Source organism: Budorcas taxicolor, chromosome 1 (genome assembly GCF_023091745.1).
Source record: "Budorcas taxicolor isolate Tak-1 chromosome 1, Takin1.1, whole genome shotgun sequence".
In the NCBI taxonomy this organism is placed as follows: Eukaryota; Metazoa; Chordata; class Mammalia; order Artiodactyla; family Bovidae; genus Budorcas; species Budorcas taxicolor.
The window spans coordinates 28,270,287-28,293,000 of NC_068910.1; the positions used below are offsets into that span (position 1 = coordinate 28,270,287).

Sequence of the window (22,714 nt, forward strand, 5' to 3'; positions counted from 1 at the left end):
TAAAGAGAGAAGCATCAATAATTAAGATACTGTCATTCATATAGCTCCATGTGTTTTACAGAGATTTCATTCACATATATAATCTAGTTTGATGTTTTTTAAGTTTATTGAAAAATGCTTGATTTAAAACGTGTTAATTTCTACTACAAAGTGACTCAGTTATACATATATTCTTTTCTCGTATTTTTTTCCCATTGTGGTTTATCACAGGATATTGAACATAGTTGCCTGTGCTATACAGTAGGCCTTTGTTTATCCATCCTGTATCTACTAGTTTACATCTGCTAATCCCGAGCTCCCAAGCAGACTCACAGACATAGGGAACAGACTTGTGGTTGACAAGGGGGAGGAGGTATGGGAGGGAAGGATTGGGAGTTTGGGATTAATCTAGTTTCATTTTAACCATAATTTCTGAGAGGAAGATGAGTCAGTCTTAACCCCAGCTCACAGCCGTTGTAAATGAGTATTTAACTTAGACCATGCCATGTGGCAGGGGAAGCAGCAGAATGCAGAGTCTTAGCTCATAAAAACCCTTTCTGGGGGGCTTCCCTGGTGGCTTGGTGGTAAAGAATCTGCCTGCCAGTGCAGGAGACACAGGTTCGGTCACTCTCCAGGAGGATCCCGCAAGCCACAGGCAACTAAGCCCTGTGCCACAACTGCTGAGCCTGTGCTCTAGAGCTCAGGAGCTACAATCACTGAGCCCGCATGCCCTAAAGCTCGTGCTCTGCAACCAGAGAAGCCACGAGAAGCTTCTCATCGCAGCGGGAAGCCCGCACACTGCACCTAGAGAGTGGCCCCTGCTTGCCACTAGAGAAGAGCCCATGGAGCAGCGAAGACCAAGCACAGCCAAAAATAATAATCTAAAAAAGACCCTTTCTGGGAAGCATTATGGTCAGCGATTGACCAACAAGAGGTAATTCAAAGAGATCGAGTCACTTGCCCAGGGTCAAACAGCTACTGAGTGTCAAAGCTGAGACTGGAATCCACACATCTCTGAATCCTGTCGCCAGGCTATAGTTACTCTTAAATACAGGCAGGTATTGGCTTTGAAGCCCCTGCAAACAATCCTGTGTCACTGGTTCTGAGGCGCAGATAAGCCAGCAGGCCCCCCGAGGCTCACAGAGGGAAGCCAGATGCCCTGTCCCTGGGTGGCAACACCTACCTGAACCAGCAGCTCCAGTCTCCGGTCATCCAGGAGGCACACCTGGCAGTGCCTGCCTTCCGTCATCTGCGGGGACAAGACAGCAAGAGGGGTATCAGGCTGGGCACCCTCGAGCTCGATTTGCCATTTCTCTACATGTGATGTGCTTGGCCTAAAAATGCCACGAGCTGTGGTAATCATCAGTTTCGGTCGTCATAAACAGATTTATTATGCGGTATCAGCTCTTTGATTTTCTGTTTTAGCTCTTGGACGTAAAAGAGAAAAGAATGAAAAGCAAAGACCACTCAATGTGTTGAAAATATAATACCTACATGGCACGTACAAAATTTAACTACGAAAAGCAGGTTTCCTGCCCAGAGGAAACAACTATATTTCTCCTTGAATCGGTATTTTATTTTTCAAATGAAAATAGTTTTATTCATTAGTGTCTTTCAATAAACACAATACATGCATAATGTATTTGACAAACAAATTTGTCATATTTGACATAATGTATTTGACAAATGAAACTCAAGTTAAAAAGTGAAGTCTCCAGTTTTGAAATTTTGGTTCCCCTTTGTAATATATCACTACTGTAATTGATAGTTAAGAATAGTTAAGATACCCAGGTAAGAACAGCTTGATGTACAAACTACTAATTATATTTAATTTTTTATCACTTATAATTGCAACATAAGGAAATTATTTCTTGTAAAATATTTAAACAATGCATAAAATGCAAAGATCCACTTTGATTACCAAAAGCTCCAAACCATTCTACCTGCACAAATTACCACTCTGTCAGTTTGAGGCAAATCCTCACAGACCGTCTTTACATGGATTTCCAGATATACACATGTACATGTTAAAAACACATCAGTTCAGTTCAGTCACTCATCGTGTCTGACTCTTTGCGACCCCACAGACTGCAGCATGCCAGGCTTCCCTGTCCATCACCAACTCCCAGAGTTCACTCAAACCCACATCCATTGAGTCGGTGATGTCATCCAGCCACCTCATCCTCTGTCGTCCCCTTCTCCTCCCGCCTTCAATCTTTCCCAGATATGGGTTAAAAACATTATTTTAATACTGTTAAATTAGACACATTGTTCTGAAATGAAGCAGGTACTCTTAATATTTGTATGTGTGTATGAGACTGTGGTATCTGTGTCATATCTGGTATCTGTGTATACGAATATTTATATGTGTGAGGTTCTTTTTCAGTTCAAGTAGAACGGCTACACTCACTGTTTGCCCTTTGCTTATTTAATTCAATATTTCTTGGAAATCTTTCCAATATCAACACATATAGACCAACCTCTTCTTCATAAAAGGCCTATAGTATCAAATCATTTGTGCAGATATATAATAATTCAATGAGTGTCCTGTTGAGAAACACTTAGGTTGTTTTCTGCCTTTTGCTGTCATAAGCAATGTCATCATAAATTTTGCACATCTAGCTTTGTCCATGGATGTAGAACTGCTGGGTCACTTTTGAAAAGCAAGCACAGCACTTTGTCTCTCAGCTGTTGTACAAAATTCTAAGACCCTGGGAATTCCCTGGTGGTCCAGTGATTAGGACCTATGCTTTCACTGCTGTGGGCCCAGGTTCAATCCCTGGTACTGGAACTAAAATCCTGCAAGCCATGTGGCTTGGCCAAACACAAAATGAAGCAAAACTGTAAGACCTGGAAACTCAGATACATATAATCCAATTTAAAGATGAAAATCGCCTCCATTACTGAGCAGCAACTACATACTCAGCGTCGCTCGAAGGGCTTTTATAATATTATCTCTGAGTTCCCTAGTCACCATCTGAGGTTGGTGTTATTATCCCCAGTTCAACAGATGAGAAAATTGAGGCTCAGAGTGGGATAAGCCATGTGAAAGATACTAATTATAGTATTGTACTTACATTTTTTAAAAATTGGGGTATAGTTGCTCTACAATGTTATGTGAGTTTCTGCTGTACAATGAAGTGGATCAGTTATATGTATATATACATCCCCTCCCTTTCGGAAGACTTCCCTGGTGGCTCAGACAGTAAAGCGTCTGGCGACAATGCGGGAGACCCGGGTTTGATCCCCGGGTAGGGAAGATCTCCTGGAGAAGGAAATGGCAACCCACTCCAGTATTCTCGCCTGGAAAATCCCATGGACAGAGGAGCCTCTTAGGCTGCACTCCAAGTCTAGAAGTAGCTCAGTTGGTTAGATGGTGGCATTACGGAGATGTGGCCCATAAGAACTTTGGAAATAGTGCTAAGAGGTAAGTGAGTAAGTTCTACATTGTCTCATTTCCCCTGATTATGTCCTTAAATCTGCAAAGCTAAGTCTTTGGTGGCAAGAGGAAAGGAAACATATCTTTGTTTTAGGCACTAAGCTGGGAACATCATGGAAACTATCTCATTAAAACTCCACAAAACTCTACAATATGACAACACCCCCATTTTACAGACAAGGAAACCAAGGTACAGAGTTTAAGGTGAATTATTCAAATTTGCCTGGGCAAGAAAAAACCAAGTTAAAATTTGAATTAATGTCTAAATGAATAAAAAAAAAAAGTCATCTTTTTTTCCTACTGTTCTACAGGGCTTCCCAGCTGGTGCTAGTGGTAAAGAATCTGCCTGCCAATGCAGGAGACATAAGAGATGTGGGTTCAATCCCTGGGTTAGAAAGATCCCCTTGAGGTGGGCATGGTAACCCAATCCAGTATTCTTGTCTGGAGAATCCCATGGGCAGAGGAACCTGGTGGGCTACAGTCCATGGGGTCGCAAAGAGTAGGACACAACTGAAGCAATTTAGCAACAATATACTCACTATAGGAGGAAATAAATCAATGTTTCAGTTTAACTCATTTGATCTCTTTTTAAAACCCACAAGCAAACCCAAAGCACATGCCCCAGAGAACAATACAAAAAAAATAATACTCAAAAGATCAACGGAAAAAATATGAATCCATTAAGGAATATGTCAAAACTCATAAAATATTACAAAGCACTCTGTTGCTGCATAACCCAAATGAATTTATTTCCTGATTAAAAAAAAACAAAAAAACACTTCTCTTTTCAGTTTTTCTTTGGATCCCCCTTGATTTAGGTCAATGTATCTTTTGTCAATACATTATTTTATCTCAGAGAATAGTAAATATTTTTTAGGTGTATCTGGCCATCTCATGATAGACATAGGGAGTGGTGCCCATGTTTGTACAACTTGGTTGTAACCCTTTAGCCTTAGTTGATTGAGGAGAAAGACAGCTGACCTAAGGTGGGCCAATCAGAACCTCAGTCCAGGGAATCTGGAATTGAGTCTGAGTGGATGAAAATATGGTGGTTGTGGGGCAGCCACTATCTGCAGCATGTAGAGAAAAATGAAAACCAGCTGCAGGGAGAATGAAGGAGACAGGTAACTAGAAGGAGGCAAGAGAAAATCACACAGCCTGAGGAAAAGCTTGAGAGTTGCTGTCAGAGTTCCTAGTGTCTCTCCAGTCACGTCTAGCCCATTCCACTGGTCTAGGTGAATCCTTATTCTTTTTTTAAAAAAATTTATTTCTTTATTGAAGTGTGGCTGATTTGCAATATTGAGTTAATTTCTGTTGTACAGCAACGTGACTCAGTTATACATATGCATACATTCTTAATTATATTCTTTTCCATTGTGGTTTATCCAGAATCCTTGTTCTTGAGTTCCATAAAATATCCCTGTATTCCTTTGATAAATCCACTTCCCCTACGCCCCTCTCTTAAGCTCCCTTGAGTTGGAGCCTGCTTATTGCAACTAAAAGCATGTTCACAAGACACCACAAGTATCTATACTTTGTGCTAAGTCGCTTCAGTCATGCCTGACTCTGTGTGACCCCATGGACTGTAGCCCACCAGGCTCCCCTGTCCATGGGATTCTCCAGGCAAGAACACTGGAGTGGGTTGCCATGTCCTCCTCCAGGGGATCTTGCCGACCGAGAGATCGAACCCGTGTTTCTTAGGTCTATCTGCCCTGGCAGGTGAGTTCTTTAAAGATGCCAGAGAATGGACTCCCCAGATGATGTCATTAATATGGTAAAATTACTCAAATTACTGATGCTCTCATCAAAGACAATACAACAGCTGGTGGGCAGTGGAAAGGACTTAACAAATACCCACCATGTGATGTGAGGATACACACACACAAGCTAGATGGAGAAGGGCAGTGCAGACGAACTGGGGAGATGCTGCTACAGTTTTATGTCCACACTGGCATGTCCCAGCCCTGGCACATCTGAGCCCACAAGCCTAAGCCCTTTCCTATGTGGGAGGATGGCTTCTCTGGGAGGTCAAAGGGCTGATTTGATCATCGGTAACAACAGAAAAACCTGCCTGGTGTAAGCTCTTTTATATAGAATGGATAAACACCAAGGTGCTACTGTATAGCACAGGGAACTATACTCAATATCCTACAAGAAACCGTAATATTCTAAAAAGAATATTTAGAAAAGAATATTCTTTTCTTTAGCAAGAATATTTAGAAAAGAATATTCTTTCCTTTAGCAAGAATATTTAGAAAAGAATATTCTAAAAGAATGTAAATATATGTGTAATGGAATCACTTTACTGTATAGCAGAAATTAACACAACATTGCAGATCAGTACATCAAACCATACATTAACAAAATAAATAGAGTGGAAAAAAAAAAAGAAAAACCTGCCCTTGTCACTTACTTAAATCAAAGGTTGAGAGGTGACGGGATGTATTTTGTTGGTCAAAACAATGCTTATGAATAAATTTCAGTTGATGACACTAGAAATTAGGATATGCCACTTAATAAAATTTTAGATGGTAAGATCCAGAAACTGTGGGATGGATTTCCTTCACAGCTACAGGGTGAGGCTGAGCAGCGCCCTCTGAAGATGGCATTTGTGGCCTCTGGTTCACACACGTGTATTACGTGCCAGGTTCCTGGGAGTCCTGTTATGTGAATACGCAAACCACATTCAAGTACACTGGATGAGAGGGAAGAGACACAACCAAACGTCCAGGAAGGGCCTGGCATGCACGGGGCAAAGGGTGTGACACCTGACCCTTATTAACATACAGTATCTCAAAATAAATGACCCAAAGTCAGGTAGTCCTAATTCAGAACTTCCAGCATAACAGGGTTTCTAAGAGAGTTTAGGGGGATACAAATTTGAAATCCAAGCTACAAGTGAACCAAAGTGTTTCTGTGTGATCACAAGAGAAAAATAGGAGAGGCTGCAGAATAAGAAAAAAAAATTCATGTTTTCTTCTTTAAAGAAAAAAAATTACTATTTCAGTCTCTACACAAGCCTATGAAGGGGGAATCTCATTTAAGCACCAGGAACCTGAGGCCTGAGAAATGATGCAACTTGTATAACTGTTCTAAGCCAGACTTGGGCTCAAAATTGTACTTTATCTCTTACTTTATCTCTTACTATCTATATTACCTTTAAAAAAGTTACTCAGTCTTTCCAAACCACAGAAGCAACATCCTGACAGTTTTTAATCTGACACTCTTGAGAGTAAAATATTCTGCTTCTGAGAACCACAATTATTATAGTCCCCACACACTTTAAAATTAGCAAGCAAACAGCTAAACTTTTCTGTAATCCATTTATCCTGCCTTTATTAAAACAAAAAACTTTTTAATAGGAAGAATGTTATCAACCCATTTTAAAGAAGATAAATGACAGGTGAAGTTTAAAAAGCACATGGTAGAAACATTCTCTAGAGCTGATGGAGCAGAAATAAAGTAAAAGAGAGAAGACAGTTAGTTTCTGTGTCCTTCTGTGTCCCTGTCACTGGGCTAAGCATTTTAATAAACACACTAACACCACCACTAACAAACTCTTTGTACATTCCAGGCACTGCACTAAGCACTTTACACATATGAACATATTCAACCCTCATGACACTCGCACAAGGCAGTAATCTCATCTCCCAATAGCACAGGGGAAGGAGGTTACTAGGGTGATTATAAATAACAGGATTCATAAACAGCAGAACTAGACCCATACCCAAAGCTCAAGCTCTTAACTACTTAGCTACCCACATGGTACTCCCTACGCTATAAAGTGACAAATTGTAGGAAAGCCTTCCCACGCAGCACATTTTCAGGAGAGGAGGTAAGTGGGTAGAAAAGAGAAAACAATGCATTGTAAAGCAGGTATGAAAAACCATCTCAGTTCCAGGGCAGAATCATTTGACTAGAAGCAGTTAGAATCATAGAACTTAGACTCTTAGAAGAGATCTAATCTCCACTGCTTATTTGGAATGTGGGGAAATTAAGGACAGATGTGCCCAGTACCACACAGGGAGTCAGTATAAGCCCCAGGATTAAAATACAGGACTCTGGAATCTAAAAAATAAAAGCAATTAGTGAATAATAATAATAAAAAAGGAACAGACTCACAGATATAGAGAACAAAGTGGGGAGGGGAGAGCGGCAAGGCAGGGTAGGGGACTCAGAGGCACAAACTACTAGGTATAAAACAAATGCGCTACAAGGATATATTATACAGCACAAGGAGTACAGCCAATGTTTTATAATAACTTTAAATGCAGTAAAATCTTGAAAAATGTTGAGACACTATGTTGTACAGCGGAAACTTATATAATAAAACTCAGGTCTCTGTCTTTCAGGCCAGACAGAGCACACACGGGGAGTATGAGGTTACTCAGCTGCTAAACAACACTTTACACAAATGTACTTCCCCCCTCCAACAGATGGATTTAAAAAGAAAAAAATTTTAAAACTACTGTAACCATTAAAAAGAAAAAGCCTGGGCATTTCTTCTTTATTTTCAAATATGACTCCCACTGAAGCTTTCTCTTCTAATGTCATCCACAGGAGTCATATGTGAAGGGAGCTGTTAGGGTCACAATAATTATACTGACACATTCAAATCACCCTGGAGCCCCATAGGGACCACTGGAGCAGTTTCAGATTTGACCCCAACACAGAGACAGCCAACAGCAACAATGCTTCTCGTGGAATAGAAACACATGCAAGAAAAAGTTTCTCTTGACACCCACCCAGACTGGATATCCCTCCCACCACCCCTTCCCTCCTTCAACCTCAGGAGTTTGGAGGTTAAAATCGCGCATGTTGGATTAAAACTCCCACCTCAGTGGCTGCCCTGCGCTTGCTCCCCAGCTGATAAAGCAGGTCCTCAGAGGCTAAGTGCTGAGTGCTGGTGGAAAGACCTCCATCTGCTTAGTGGTAAATGAGGAAGATCAGAAGGGAAGTGAGAACGGGCCACAGGCCAGACCTCTGGCTTCCTGGGGCGCCCTGGATGTGCAGCCCGTAGTGGGATTCAAGTCTGCGAGAACCTCCCCCTGCCAAATCCCAATCTCACTACCTGATTTAGAACATGAGAGCGGAGAGTCAGAAAAACAGAAACAAGCAGAAACAACAACAAAAAACCCCTCCAAACAAACCTAAGGGCAAGTCAAGACAGGGCATGGTGGGATCATTCCTAATGACTGGGGGCAGCTTAGAAAGCAACAGGACGTATCAATTACAAAAATAAAATAAAATTTTAAAAAAAATAGATAAAAAAATAAAAGACCAGAACCCCAGCCTACTTTGGTTTTGCTTTAGTAGCTCTTTGGAACACGGAAATGTAAAACCGTGGTAAGGAAGCAACAAGCTTCATTTCCTCTCTCTCATTCCCTTTTGACCTTTACTGAAAGTTCAGCAAAAGAGGACCTGTCTCATTGAAATGACTCCTCAAGATGTGTTGTGGGGTGATGGATCTAGAGTCTAGTCCACCATCATCTCTTACCTGGATGTGGGTAAAACCAGCTACCTAACCGGGATTCCTTCTTTTAAGTCCAGTCTCCCTATGGTCTTGTGAATGATCTCCCTTCACTCCCTGCTTAAAAACACCCAAGGGCTCCGCCAGCAGTGCAGTGGAGAATCCAGCTCCTTGCCTCACTGACACTGTCCACCGAACCTGACCCCCCACCCTCTCTAACTTCATTTACAACCCACCTGCCTTGACTTGACACACCAGTCACACTGACCTTCTTTTCTTCCTCAGAACCAAGGCTTGTTCCTACTTTGAGACCCAGTATACACTGTTCTCTCTGTCTGGAACACTCTTGCCCCAGATTATGGCATGACTGGGTGCTTTTGCATCTTTCAGATGTTAAATCAAATGCCAGCATCTTCAAGAGGCCTTCCCTGTCCTCAGTGTAAAGCGTGGACACTGTCTCTCATACCACATTGCTGTGGTATGAGAGACAACATACCAGAAAAGAAATATTTTGTTGTTGTTTGTTTATTCTTCTCTGAACGTTGATTCCACGGGAGAGGCCCTGGTTGATGTGTTCACCACTGTATCCCCAAGGCCTGGAACAGTGCCCAGCACATGGTAAGAAAGTGGACAATAAACCTCTGCTCAGGGAAGGAATGCTTTAACTGGTCCGAGTCTAGATGCAGTTACCAATGAAATTGGTTCACAAATGATTTAAACATGTAGAGCATAATGCAAATTGAGGACGCTCCAAAAACACCTCCCAAGCCTTGACCAGACAGACAAACACATACAAAAAAACAAAAACAAGCTTTCCACCCAGAGAACAAGGTGTGCTATTAATTCCTCATGAGATGAGATATCTTGGAGGAAATGGAGAGACCGAAAAGGGACGTATCTGGGACGTTCTTACTTTAGGATCTATTGAGTGGATGGAGTTTTAGATTTCACGCACATGATGTCAACCTCAGCTGAACAGGGTCCCTTTATACCGTCTCTGGGTGCTGAGTGAATATAAGCTATTGACACTCTCGTTCAGAGAATGGCCTAGACTGACACAGATGTCTCCAAAGCCAGTCAGCTGCAATTTCCCTTAAGGTCTTTCAAGACGGTGCCCACCCTCCCAGCATGCAGTCCCTGGGGACTTCTTTTTTCAGTATCAATCACCCATTCTCTTAGCTTCGAGGAAGCACGCAGGACATGTCACACGAGCGCTAAGCAGTTCACGTGGGTACCGTCTTTTTTTCATGCTGTAAACAACCCTTGGAAGTGAGAAGTTTTCCTGTTGAGATTTTGTAGGTGGCAAAACTGAAGGGCAGAGATGTTGAGTAACTCGTCTCGGGTCAAGATGCTGTGAGACCTGGGGCAGAATCTCGGGACCATTAGTTCTATCAAAGTAGGACTCCTGGGAGTCTCCTGCAGTTCACTGGGACCAGAGTAGGCAAAGGAGAGACAGTGAGGAAGGAAGAAGCACAGGTGGCATAAAAGAAGCAGAGGAAGAAAGGAAAATGGGCGGGGGTTGGGGGGGTGAAAAAGAAGGGGTGAATTCCCTTAACCAAGGAGGAATAATCTGCTTTAGGAAAAATACTAAGAAGTAATGGCTGCTGTGGCCAGCTCTTTCCAGAGAGCTTTCTTTTCTCTACGTGGGCCATTTACATTCTCTCATAACAACACTGTGAGGTAGATTCCAATCCTTTATCACTCTGGTGAGAAAACCGAGGCTCAGAGAAGGTTACTGACGGACCCCAGCCCACAAGGTTACAGAGCCAGGAAGAGGCGGCTCACGCTTATGCTCAGTCGTACCCAACTCTTTGCGACCCCATGGACTGTGTGTAGCCCGCCAGGCTCCTCTGTCTGTGAGATTATCCTGGCAAGAATAACCCACTGGAGTGCATTGCCATTTCCTCCTCCAGGGGATCTTCCTGACCCAGGGATTGAACCTGTTCCTCCTGTGGCTCCTGCACTGGCAGGTGGGTTCTTTACCACTGAGGCCCCTGGGAAGCCCAGGAAAAGGTGGAATAGGACATCAATGCAGGCATCTGACTCCATGGTCCATGCCCTGCACTGTTGGGTCACACTACTTCTGTTACGAGCTGTGGTGCTAGTGGTAAAGAACCCCCCTGCCAATGCAAGAGTGCAGGAGACACGAGTTCAGTCTCCAGGTTGGGAAGTTAATACCCAGGAGAAATGGCAACCCACTCCAGTATTCTTGCCTGAAGAATCCCATGGACAGAGGAGCCTGGCAGGCTATAGTCCACGGGGTCGCAAAGAGTTAGACATGACTGAGCATCCACAATTATTAGTCTTACACATTAAAGCACATGTGGCTGAGGCACTTTACATATCATCTTGATTATCATGCATCACACTATTCTGGAAAAGCTTGATCTAGATCCACCAAATTACAGCTGCCTGGTTCCAGCCACTATCTGAAAGCAAGGTCAGAGGTGTGCAAAAAGTTTTTGCAATCACCATTCCTTGGCTATCTCTTGCAGTTGCCAAAACGGCTTCTCTGTGCTTGTTAATGATTTTCAGTGACTACCAGGATGGAGTCAACTCCCACCTCTTGTGCCGCTGGTTCTGTCCTAACTTATGTGAACACTCTGGGTACAGGATGATTATTCATGGGTTAGGTGGCTGCCTGGGCCTGACTCCATTATTCTAGGCTTAAGAATGCAGTCCAGCACACAGCGCAGTTGATTCAGGGTAGAGAAACTCTGGAGCATGTGTTCATTCATTCACTCAACCAATATTCAGCACTTCCTAAATGCAAGCACTATTCTGGGTACTAAGATACCCATAAATGAGATCCACAGGACACTGTCTCTGAAGCTTGTCTCACAGTGTGATTTCTCAACACTGGCACCATTGACATTTGAGGCTGGACAATTCTTTGTTGTGGGGTCTACCCCCATGCACTGTAGGATTTTTAGCAGCCTCCCTGGCCTCAACCCACTAGATGCCAGGACTCCTTCCTTCCACGTGACAACCATATGTCTTCTGACCCTGACAAGTGTTTCCTAGAGGACGAAATGGTCCCTGATTGAGAACAACTGCTCTAAAGATAAGATAAAAACATGAACAAGGGTTGGGGAGTAGAGACAGATTGGAAGTTTGGGATTGATATGTACACACTTCTATATTTAAAGCAGATAACCAACAAGGACCTACTGTATAGCACAGGGAATGCTGCTCAATATTCTATAATAACCTAATGGGAAAAGACTTTGAAAAAGAACAGATACGTGTACATGTATAACTGAATCACTTTGCTGTACACCTGAAACTAACACAACATTGTTAATCAACTATGCTCCATGATAAAAGAAAAAAAAATGAAACAAGATATTTTCAGATAAGAATAGGGTTCTGAAATAGCTCAGTTGGCAATGCAGTGAAGTTCTGAGCATGTGCAAAGAACATGCTTTGAAACTGACTTCTTACCCAGGGAGCACAAAACTTGAGCAAGTAGATGGAGAAAAGTTAAATTGGACCACAGCTCTTGACAGGTGGCTCCCAGGAGAGATTGGAAGAATAACCTTATTTTCTGGATGTTAGCATTCAACTGCTAGCCCCTTTCTGCCTGGCAGAAGTTGGAGAAAAGCAAACAAGAAAAGCTATTTCTGTGGCTCCAGCATCAATCTGGCAAGCAAGCTCAGTCAGCTTTAGCAGACATTCCCCAGGGAGGATATTCTCATAAAAGACAATCCCTTATCAGATTATCTCCTGATCTCATAAGACAGGTGAAAAGAAAGGGCAGGTTTGAAAGAAAGAAAGAGAAAGACAGAAATGGGGAGGGAGGAAGGGAGGGGAAAGCCTGGAGCTGAAGGCCATCAGGAGAAACCAGCCTGGTGTCAATGAGGCATGCACAGGTTTTAGAATCAGGAGGTGTGGGTGTGTGTCCCAGCTCTGCCATGTAACTAAAAGTGTGGCCTGAAAATCAGACTCTCTCAACCTCAGTGTACATGCCTATAAAATGGGAATGATAAGAATCAATCTCATTTAGCTTTGTCTCTTGTATTAATGCAGGTTGCACCTATCGTAAAATTTACTTCAAAGGTCAGAAGGTAGTCATATCACCAGTCATTCACTCAATTTATTGGGCACAGATTATGCATTAGGATCTGTGTGAAGTGCCTGACATGCTTTCCCGACCTTACTCCAGTGCAGTGAGTCTTAGAGTTAGTGGAAATGATTTATAAGCTGCTGACTACTATTATGTGAACTGTAAGTGGTTATTTTCAGTTGGTTAAGTGACTGTTTTCCTTAAGAAAAAACTTCTCTTGGATTATTAAGAGGTCAAACTGTCATATTAGCATTGAACAGTTTAACTCCACCAGTTAAACTCTGGAGAGAGCAGGCAACTCAACAGCTGGGGATTAATTCCATTCTGATTTCTCAGTGATAATCAAGAGATTAACTCAAAATCACCATTTGTAGCTGCCTATGTGCACGAAATGTGCTTCCCACACGGGCTTCCCAGGTGGTGCGGTGGTAAAGAATCTGCCTGCCAGTGCAGGAGACGCAAGAGAAGCAGCTTCTCTCTCTGGGTCGGGAAGATCCCCTGGAAGAAGAAATGACAACCCACTCTAGTATTCTTGCCTGGAAAATCCAGCGGACAGAGAAGCCTGGCAGGCTACAGTCTACAGGGTTGCAAAGAGTTGGACGCCACTGAGCAACTGAGCCTGAGTTCAAGCATGTGCCCAAAGCTGGGAAAACTCTTGCAAACTCTTGCTCCTTATCTGCCACCAAGCCGTGTCTGGGGCTAGCTACTCTTGTTTTCACCAACACAAAATGGAAATTAATACATGTTGATTGTGTTCCATGTCTTGTGCTTTGACATACATTTTATCCACCAAATTCTCACAACCATCCTGTGAAGTAGATAGTTATGGCGTGCCAAAGGGTCCCAGGTAATAAGAGGCTGAGCCAAGTTCAAGGAGGAGCTCATCAAAGGAAAAGGGGGAAAACAGGTGACCTGTCCTCACAGAAGCTTCTTCATGGAAGCAGCTGCCGTGAAAACAGGGTTCTCTATATATACATATTCAGACTGCATCATTTTCCAATTAGAAACTCTGATGAGACACTGTCAAGTGTTTATTTTCAGGAAACCATGGAGGATATGTCCGCTTTTTTTTTTCCCCCCAGAAAGAAACATCCTCTTTACTTAAAACCAGTTGTTAGACTGTATTTTTAGACATCATAGTACAGTATAAATGAGTCAAAAAAGAAACAGGAGGGTACAGATACTGTAAACAGGAAAAGTCACAAAGTGGAACCAAGACAAGCTGAGAAGACTGCCCGGGCCAAGGGGGATTTTCGTTCCTGTCTGCCTTTCAGGTTGACCAGAAAAGACGTTCTCTGGTCGCTGGGTAGAAATTGGAAAGTTTAGCTTTAGTGATCATGCCAGTAGCAGACACCCTGTGGTTTGGAAACTTTTTGCCTTGCCAACTGTCAGTTTTCTCTTTTCCCGTGAAAAACAGCCTGTAGGAAGGAGCAAAAGTACTGCGTCTTTCAAAAAACTTTAAGACAAGTACAGCTCAGGTGGAGGGATTTTAAAAATAAACTGCTGTACTTATAACTGAAAGACTCTCAGTACTGTTTATTCAGTAAGGCACATTTGGAAATCTGGACTCGATATAAGCCATCTACAGAGCAAACAGATTACATACATTGCCATACAAACCTAAGAATAAACAAAAACTAATCAGAAAGCCTTAATCAACTTTACACTAATTTTAGAAGATACACTTATTGTCAGAATTTTCATGTTTCAATTTTTTCATTGGCCTTCTTAGAATGTCTCTGATTTATGCTTTTCAAAATCTCTTGGTTCTTTGGGTCCAAGTATAAGCAGAGGATAAAATAGATCCTAGTTTTAGTCGCTCAGTCGTGTCCGACTCTCTGCAATCCCATGGACTGTAGCCCACCAGGCTTCTCTGTCCATGGAATTCTCCAGGCAAGAATCCTGGAGTGGATTGCCATTCCCTTCTCCAGAGGAACTTGCCAACCCAGGGACTGAACCCTGGTCTCCTGCCTCACAGGCAGATTCTTTACCATTTGAGCTACAGGGAAATCTAAAATAGATCCTTAGGGAGTTTATAATTATTATATTAATAATACAAATGGATTCTACTATATCCAGATTCCTATCTTGGTTGATAGAAATGTCTATTTGAGTAGGGGATTTAGAAAAGCATTACCAAGTAGTGAAAACAGAAAAGTCACTTCATTTTGGACAATATAGAAAAATTCTTAACATCCAGGACTCATTCTACCGTCACAGAACAAACCATTCCCCTCAACCTAGATACTGCTAATATTCAGTGATGAACCTTTAATGTCATCTAATGCTGATTGTGCTTTCAAAGAGGATTCGGTCTTTTTTTTGAGGCTAACGTTGATTAACAAAGATTAAAACAGAGCAACCCCAAAACTGGAAGGCTACAGGTCAGAGAGATGAGAGAAATTCATAACAAGAGCGCAAGAAGACTTCTGAGTGACCACCAGCAATACAACGAGGGGAAAAGAATCCTCTGAGGGAGCCATCCCCTAACAGCTTGTGAGCATCTACTGTCCCGTTTTCAAGCTGGTTTTTAAGTGCAACCAATATTAAAAATTAAGACAGATTAACTTACATCTTTTACTCCCTTTTACTATTCTCTTTGTTCTTGAGGTTATTAACGTCTAGTCAATCAGTATGGTAGCAGTTCTGTTTAGTGATGCCTAATGGTCATCTTTTCCCATCTCAGTGTTGTTAACCTTGATGACATGAAGTCATTCAAGGTGAGAACATTATTGGAAATTGGGCATGGAAATTGGCAAATGCTACCCGGTGGCTTGGGCTTCACCGATGGCTCAGTGGTAAAGAATCTACCTGCCAATACAGGAGATGCGGGTTTGATCTCTGGGTCAGAAAGATTCCCTGGAGGAGGAAATGGCAACCCACTCCAGTATCCTCGTTTGGAAAATCTCATACACAGAGGAACCTTGTGCCCTACAGTCCATAGGGTTGCAAAAGAATCAGATACAACTCAGCGAGTAAACAAGAACAACTGATCAGTGCCCTTGTCCCCAGAGAGCTGGTTGTTAAACATTTACCAACATACCACTGGAGAAGTTCAATGGGAGAAGGAGGTCTAGGGGGAGGACATTGCTCAGAGCTCTAGGTCAGGATGCTGAGACCACTGAGAGACACGTGACAAAAGTAAAGAACAGAGGTTTTCGGTCCAGACATTACTCTGTTCAAAGCTCAGCTGATTCAACTTTCTTAGGATTTATTTATTACATCTCTAAAATGGGACTAATAATAGCTACTGACAGAAAGAAGAGCTTGGTGAAAGAGGCGGGCATAAACAATGCCTGTTATACTTTATTATTTATTTGAAAAGTCTCCAGTGGGCTAGCTCATTGCTGAGGTTCTCTCGACCCAGGACTAGGATGCTCGTATCAAATGCTCAGTGTCATTTGCTTTTCCCATTATTTTGGTACTAGAATGTAAGCTTCACTTACTGTTGCTTTCCTAGCCCCTAAGCCAATACCAAGACCACTGTAGGGCAAAGTAAGTATGTGTGGAATGAATGAATTTCCCTTCATTTTCAGCTCCTGATCCACTTCTGGGTTTTCTGCCCGTTTCTACTGTTAAGGTCTCATTGGCAAGTGAGGGACTCCTTTGCCTCTTAACTGCCAGGTCCCAACCAGCTGTGTTGCTGCTACCTTTCTGGAATCGATCAAACCACTGGAACTCTTCTGCTAAAGCAGACCGCCGTGACCTTAAAGCCTCGGTGAAAGACGCTTCCAGGATTTTCATCACAAGCAGAACCAAGCCTATGCCATTCTGCTCTGTCGGCAAGATTCCCCCTGCTTCTATTCCTGTTCTGAAATAATCTCAGTTCCGTTCTGCCCCCATCAGAACGGGTAAGTCTTGTGAAAGGAAATCTCATCCAACACTTGGGGCTGTAACCGGGGCGAACCAAATATTTCCCCTGGTGGCCCTGCCTCAGCCCTGTTTCTTAGATGTGCTCTCCTAGAGCGGCGTTTCTGAAGGGAGGGGGGTGTGGTTATTTAAAACAGGATGGGTGTCTTTGGTTAAGAGTGGCCTGAATGGTGGATTATGCAGACTCAGTGGGAAGTCATCAGCTTCCAGAATTTCTAGTACTTTTCTAATCACATTTGCTTTAAGTCAGAGGGGTTAAGCAGGGTGGAGCTGCCCACTTGGCTAGTGCAGGGTAGTGGCTGGGAGCAGCCCTGAGGAAGACCAGTGGGCATGATGCCTGACCCTGGCTCTGCCTCAAACTAGCTGGACACTTCAGGCAAGCCACTTACCTTCTCTGAGTAGTTGCTATAAAATGGGGATAGTTTTGCCTGGTGCATTGTAGCATCCCATGGGTGTGTATGTTAAGTCACTTCAGTCCGGTCTGACTCTTTGTGACGCTATAGACTGTAGCCCGCCAGGGTCTTCTGTCCATGGGATTTCCCCAGGCAAGAATACTGGAGCGGGTAGCCATGTCCTTCTTCAGGGATCTTTTCAAACCAGGGATCAAACTTAAGTCCCTTGTGTCTCCTGCATTGGCAGGCAGGTTCTTTACCACTAGCGTCACCTGGGAAGCTACCAGAAGCAGCTTATTACTTTTTAAAGTATAGTGTATTATTTAAGAAGTGTGATGCTCAAGACCATAGACTCTGAAGTGAGTAAGACTTGGGTTTAAACCCCAGCTCTCCTCGGTAGCACCTGTGTGGTCTTATACAGGTATTTGACTTCACTTTGAGCCCTGGTTTCCTGGTCTGAAAGAAGAAATAACAATAGCACCCCCTGCCAAGAGCTGGAAAGAGTACATAAGATAATATACATAAAATACTTAGCAGAGCACACACCTTACAAACACACTTTTCACTAATAAAAACCAAGGAATTTCTACAGGGGCTTCCCTGATGGCTCAGTGGTAAAGAACCAGCAAAAGGATAACTGGTTACTATGAGATGAGGCTGGAGGTAGATGACAAAAATCAAAGAAAGACAGAAAGAACGAGAAGACTGCTTCACTGGTCCTCATCTATAAAATGGACATACAAACATGACTAAGTTTATCAGCTTACTGTGAGGATTAAATGAATGAATAAACATAAAGTGCAGTGTTTGGCACATGGTGTTGTTCAGCCTCTAAGTCCTGTCTACTCTGCGATCCCCTGGACTATAGTCCACCAGTCTCCTCTGTCCATGAGATTTCCTAGGCAAGAATACTGGAGTGGGTTGACATTTCCTTCTCCAGGGGATCCTCGTGACCCAGGGATTGAACTGGTGTCTCCTGAGTCTCCTACATTGACAGATGGATTATTTACCACTGAGTTATCTGGGAAGCCCATAGTGACTATTACTTTCTTATAATAAATACTAAAACGATTCTGTTTTAATCATCTCTTCCAAACTCTTACTGGTTAATATGCAGACACGGATCCCCCACTCTTTTTAGATCCCTCTATTTCTACCTTTGTTACCAATTCAGTGGATGGCCTGGTAACATATTTCCCTTGGCTGGTAAATCTATAACACATTTTACAAGGCTACTTCAGGTCATGGTGAAGGTCCATGGTGAACTCTATTCAGTTCCCTTTCTTTTTCCTATGAAACATAATTTTGGCCTAGAAAATGAAACTTTGTGTAAAGTATCAGTTTTAGATGGAGAAGGAACTGGCAACCCACTCCAGTACTCTTGCCTGGAAAATCCCATGGACAGAGGAGTGTGGTGGGCTACAGTCCATGGGGTCACCAAGAGTCGGACACAACTGAGCAACTCAACTTTCACTTTTTTGTTTTAGAATAGTTCTGTCATGAACTTGGGACAGTTTTTGCATCTGTAAAATAGGAAGTGAGATACGCAGGGTTAAGCATGGACTTCAGCATTAGGCAACCCTGGATGCAAGACTTGACTCCAACAATTAGCCGGTGGGACCCTGGACAATTCATTTAACCCTTGTAAATGGGTTTTTTTTAATTTGAAAAATATGGACAGTAACAGTATCTACCTCATGGAGTTCAGGCTAAAACACAAGAACAGGTGGAAAGAACCTCACACAGCACCTGCCATTCTGTGTTAGCCATGATCAATGATGGTGACTATTGAACCTACCACAGGCACGGTATGACTACATGGACCACTAAGAAAAATGTTCTGCAGGCCCCAGAAAAGGCAGAAAACATCTGGGTCTGAAAAACACATCAATGGGACAGGTTGATGGCACAGACAAAACATCCTCAAGCAGGATGCTTTGTATACACAAGAAGATAAACAGATCTGAAACAGTCTAGTCAGATCAGGAGAATTCCCCTCCATGCTTCCATCTCACAGGAGTGGAAGGTTCCCACGAGGGTCTCCCTGACCAAGGGGGTCTAGCTTCAGAGCTGATTCAATCAGAAGAAAGCTTCCATCACTCCTGCAGACCACCTAATCCTGCACTGCTCGCTCCCTGTCCACCCTCCCTGGTCTTGTACTCCTTTTCCCCTAAATCTCTGGCTCCAGCCACACTGTCCTCTTCTAGTTCTCCCTCTGTATGATCTCATTCACACCTCAAAGCATGAGGAAGTTTGGAAAGTGACTGGCTAAACCAATTTGTTCTTAAAAACACAGATTAAACATTCATTTCTCATAGAAGCCATTGTGTAGTGGTTATGAGTAAAGACTCTGAAGTCAGCTCGCCCAGGGCTCAAATCCTGACTTCGATGTTTTGCTAGGGGCTCCACATGGGCAAACGACCTCATCTCTGTGTTCTTCTGTTTCCTGATCTGAGTAATGGAAACAGTACTAGCGCCTTGCTATGAGGTTTGAATAAGCTGATGAACAGGGTGTCTGGAATAGCCGTGGGCTCCATAACTCTTACTATGAGTGTGTGTTGTGTTCTTTCAGCTCTCTATACTTCTCTTTTGTAGCATTTCTCACAATTGTAATTAAAGAATGATGTACTTTGTTGTATAATATGTACCTCCAGGGACCCTATCTGTCTTCTTAATCACTGGACCCTGAGCTTATAGCTGGCACCGTGTAGAAGCAGCTGCTCAATAAATGTCTGTTGGATGAAAAAATGGAGTCGCTTATTCATTTTTAAAAAACTGAGAGCACAACGGAGTCTTCTTGTCTCACATAAAATATTTAAAAGCTATCTAGCTGATGAGTAGCTTCTTTTAAAAAGAAGGAGAAAAGGATAATGTAAAAGCAAGATCTGTGGTATGTTGGAACTCAGTACTTGTTTTAAAAAAGAGGGGCGCTTGCACTTCAGGTGAGCGCTTGGGGATGTGCATGGTTACTACGAACAAGTTCCTAGCATTGCAACTCAAATATAGTGCTTACTGTGTAATCTCTGCAGATTTTAGGATGAATCCCTAAAGCCAGGTGACTGCTCTAATGGTGAACAGAACAATTACTTGCAAGTCCCACTCGAGTGACCTTACTCTTAACACAAGGCCAAGTACCAAGAGGGTGCCTGCCTCCTCCGCACTCCAGTTATTGGAGGAAGCACGATTCCTCTCAGAGATGTGGTATAAACAGCTGTAGAGCCTCCTCTGCAGGTGGAAGGGCTTGCCCTTAGGTTCTAAATACCTTGTATGGAGTCCACGACAATTCCCGAATCACACACTTCTAGTGGGCTCGAATAAGGTTAAGTGCTAAAGAGTTCTCCAAAAAAACTCCTTTCTCAGGTATCACACACAGAGGCCAACTTGTTCCTCACCATTTCTCTGAGAGACACATACATTTGCCATTTCCCCTGCTGGGATACAGGACTTCTTACAAGTCTATTAATGTGGGGAGAGGGGTTTGCCAACAACCCCCTCCAAAGCATAAGCAAAACCTGTGTGTGAGAATCTTTTCCAGGAAGAGTTTCTATAACTTTTGTCAGATTTATATCTGGGTTCGTGTCCTTAAAATGGTTTAGAACTAGGTCTTTTAAAATGATGAACACTTGACCTCAATCAGGCCCAAGACGCAAGTTTGCAATGGACATATGGTAACTCATTACTTATTTGTGAAGCTATGCCCAGTGAAATCTAGACAAATGTCTGCAAGGTCAAGTGATCTCGTGTGTCCAAGAGGACAGAAGGCTGATGGATATCCTGATGAGGACAAGAGGTGGGACAATGAATAACTGATTCACACTTATGCTATCATGAACATTAAAGACCCTGAAAAAAATTATCCATTCATTAGTTTGTACACTCAGTCTTCTGGTGATGCTTACATATTTTCACGGCACCCTTGTCTTTATTCGCTGTACTTGAGAGGCATGCTGTGTGCTAAGTCGCTTCAGTCGTGTCCCGCTCTGTGCGACCCTATGGACTGTAGCCCCACAGGCTCCTCTGTCCATGGTATTTCCAGGCAATAATACTGGAGTGGGTTGCCATGCCCTTCTCCAGGGGATCTTCTGACTAAGGGACTGAACCTGCGTCCCTGGCGTCTCCTGCATTGGCAGGTGGGTTCTTTACCATTAGTGCCACCTGAGAAGCCCTGTACTTGGGATAGATGTATAATAATATTACCTAATAATAGCAACTGCCAGTTACTATGTATGTCTTGAGTGACAAGGCTCTAATCCTCTCAACTACCCAGTAAGAGAACTGTAATTATGTCTGTCACGACACCAGAAAGGCTACTCGGTTCGTAAGCGGCCATGCAAGATTCATGTGCTATGACTCCTGCCACTTCCTGTTCCTGTTCCATCTGGATACACCCTCCAAAAACCTGTTCCTGTTCCATCCAGATACACCCTCCAAAAACAGACCTTTACCAGTGGACTCCTAAATGCTTTAGGGTGTCACTGTTTGCTGTAATTGACATGTTTCAATTTCTACCTAAAAACACCTGTTGGTTCAATCTTTTGACCTCAAAATCATAATAATTAAATTCTACTACTCACAGCCATGTTATATCAACAGCTTTTCTACTCCCCAGGAGTGAGCAGTAAATGAACTAAAAGGCAAGCTTGGAAGACTTACCAAGAGTCCCTGAAGAATTCCAATTTGCACTCCCTCCACTGGTTGGGTCTTCACATAGTCACTGCATCTCATTCACCTTTGTAAGCCTGAGTCTGGCAGGCTGTTGGTGCAGGACACCCCCAGAAAATAGGTGTTGACTTCTAAGGAATTTGGAATCTAAGGAGCAGTGTCAAATTTCAACACAAGAGAGGTATCCATGACCCACAAGGTCCAGATTTCTTCCTAGATAACACCTCCACTTATGATTTCAATCTGCAGCCTGGGAAACTTTTCCATTTTCAACTTTGCTGTCCTACCATCGCTCCTACTCATGGACTGCCCCTGACTCAACAAGCTTCTGAGTCTTTATAGTCCATGCTCAGCATCTCTTTTTATGAAAAGGAAAATATCAGTGGAAAGGAAGGAAGAAGGGAGAGAAAAAGGAAAAGGAAAGGAAGAGAGGAATGAGGAGAGGGAGATGGTGGCCAGCAGAAAGGGAGAGACATATGCAACTGGTCTGTAAGGAATCTAGGGGACTTCCCTGGTGATTCAGTGGCTAAGACTCCACACTCCCAATGCAGGGAGCCAGGGTTTGATCCCTGGTTAGGGAAGTAGGTCTCACATGACACAGTTAAGAGTTTAAACGCCGCTAAAGATCCTGCATGCCATAGCGAAGACTGAAAATCCCTCGGGTTGCAGCTAAGACCCGATGCAGCCAAATAAATAAATACCAAAAAAAAAAAAATCTGTAATTATTTCATATAATTAAAGTTAGAGCATCTCGAAGCTGAAAAGGGGTCTTGGCACTAGACTAATGCCTTCACCCATGAATGTGGGTTCGGAGGACTGGATGGGAAAAAGTCAGC

The 22,714-nt window shown here is 43.0% G+C and overlaps 1 protein-coding gene across 1 annotated transcript in view; it reads right to left on the bottom strand.

Moving 5' to 3' along the window:
- The window catches only part of FRMD4B (FERM domain containing 4B), a 197,891-nt gene that overhangs the window by 139,589 nt on the left and 35,588 nt on the right, over positions 1–22,714 (bottom strand). The window contains exon 2 of the mRNA XM_052641757.1: positions 1,163–1,228. Coding sequence (XP_052497717.1) covers positions 1,163–1,228 — 66 coding nt within the window. The remainder of the gene's footprint in view (positions 1–1,162; positions 1,229–22,714) is intronic.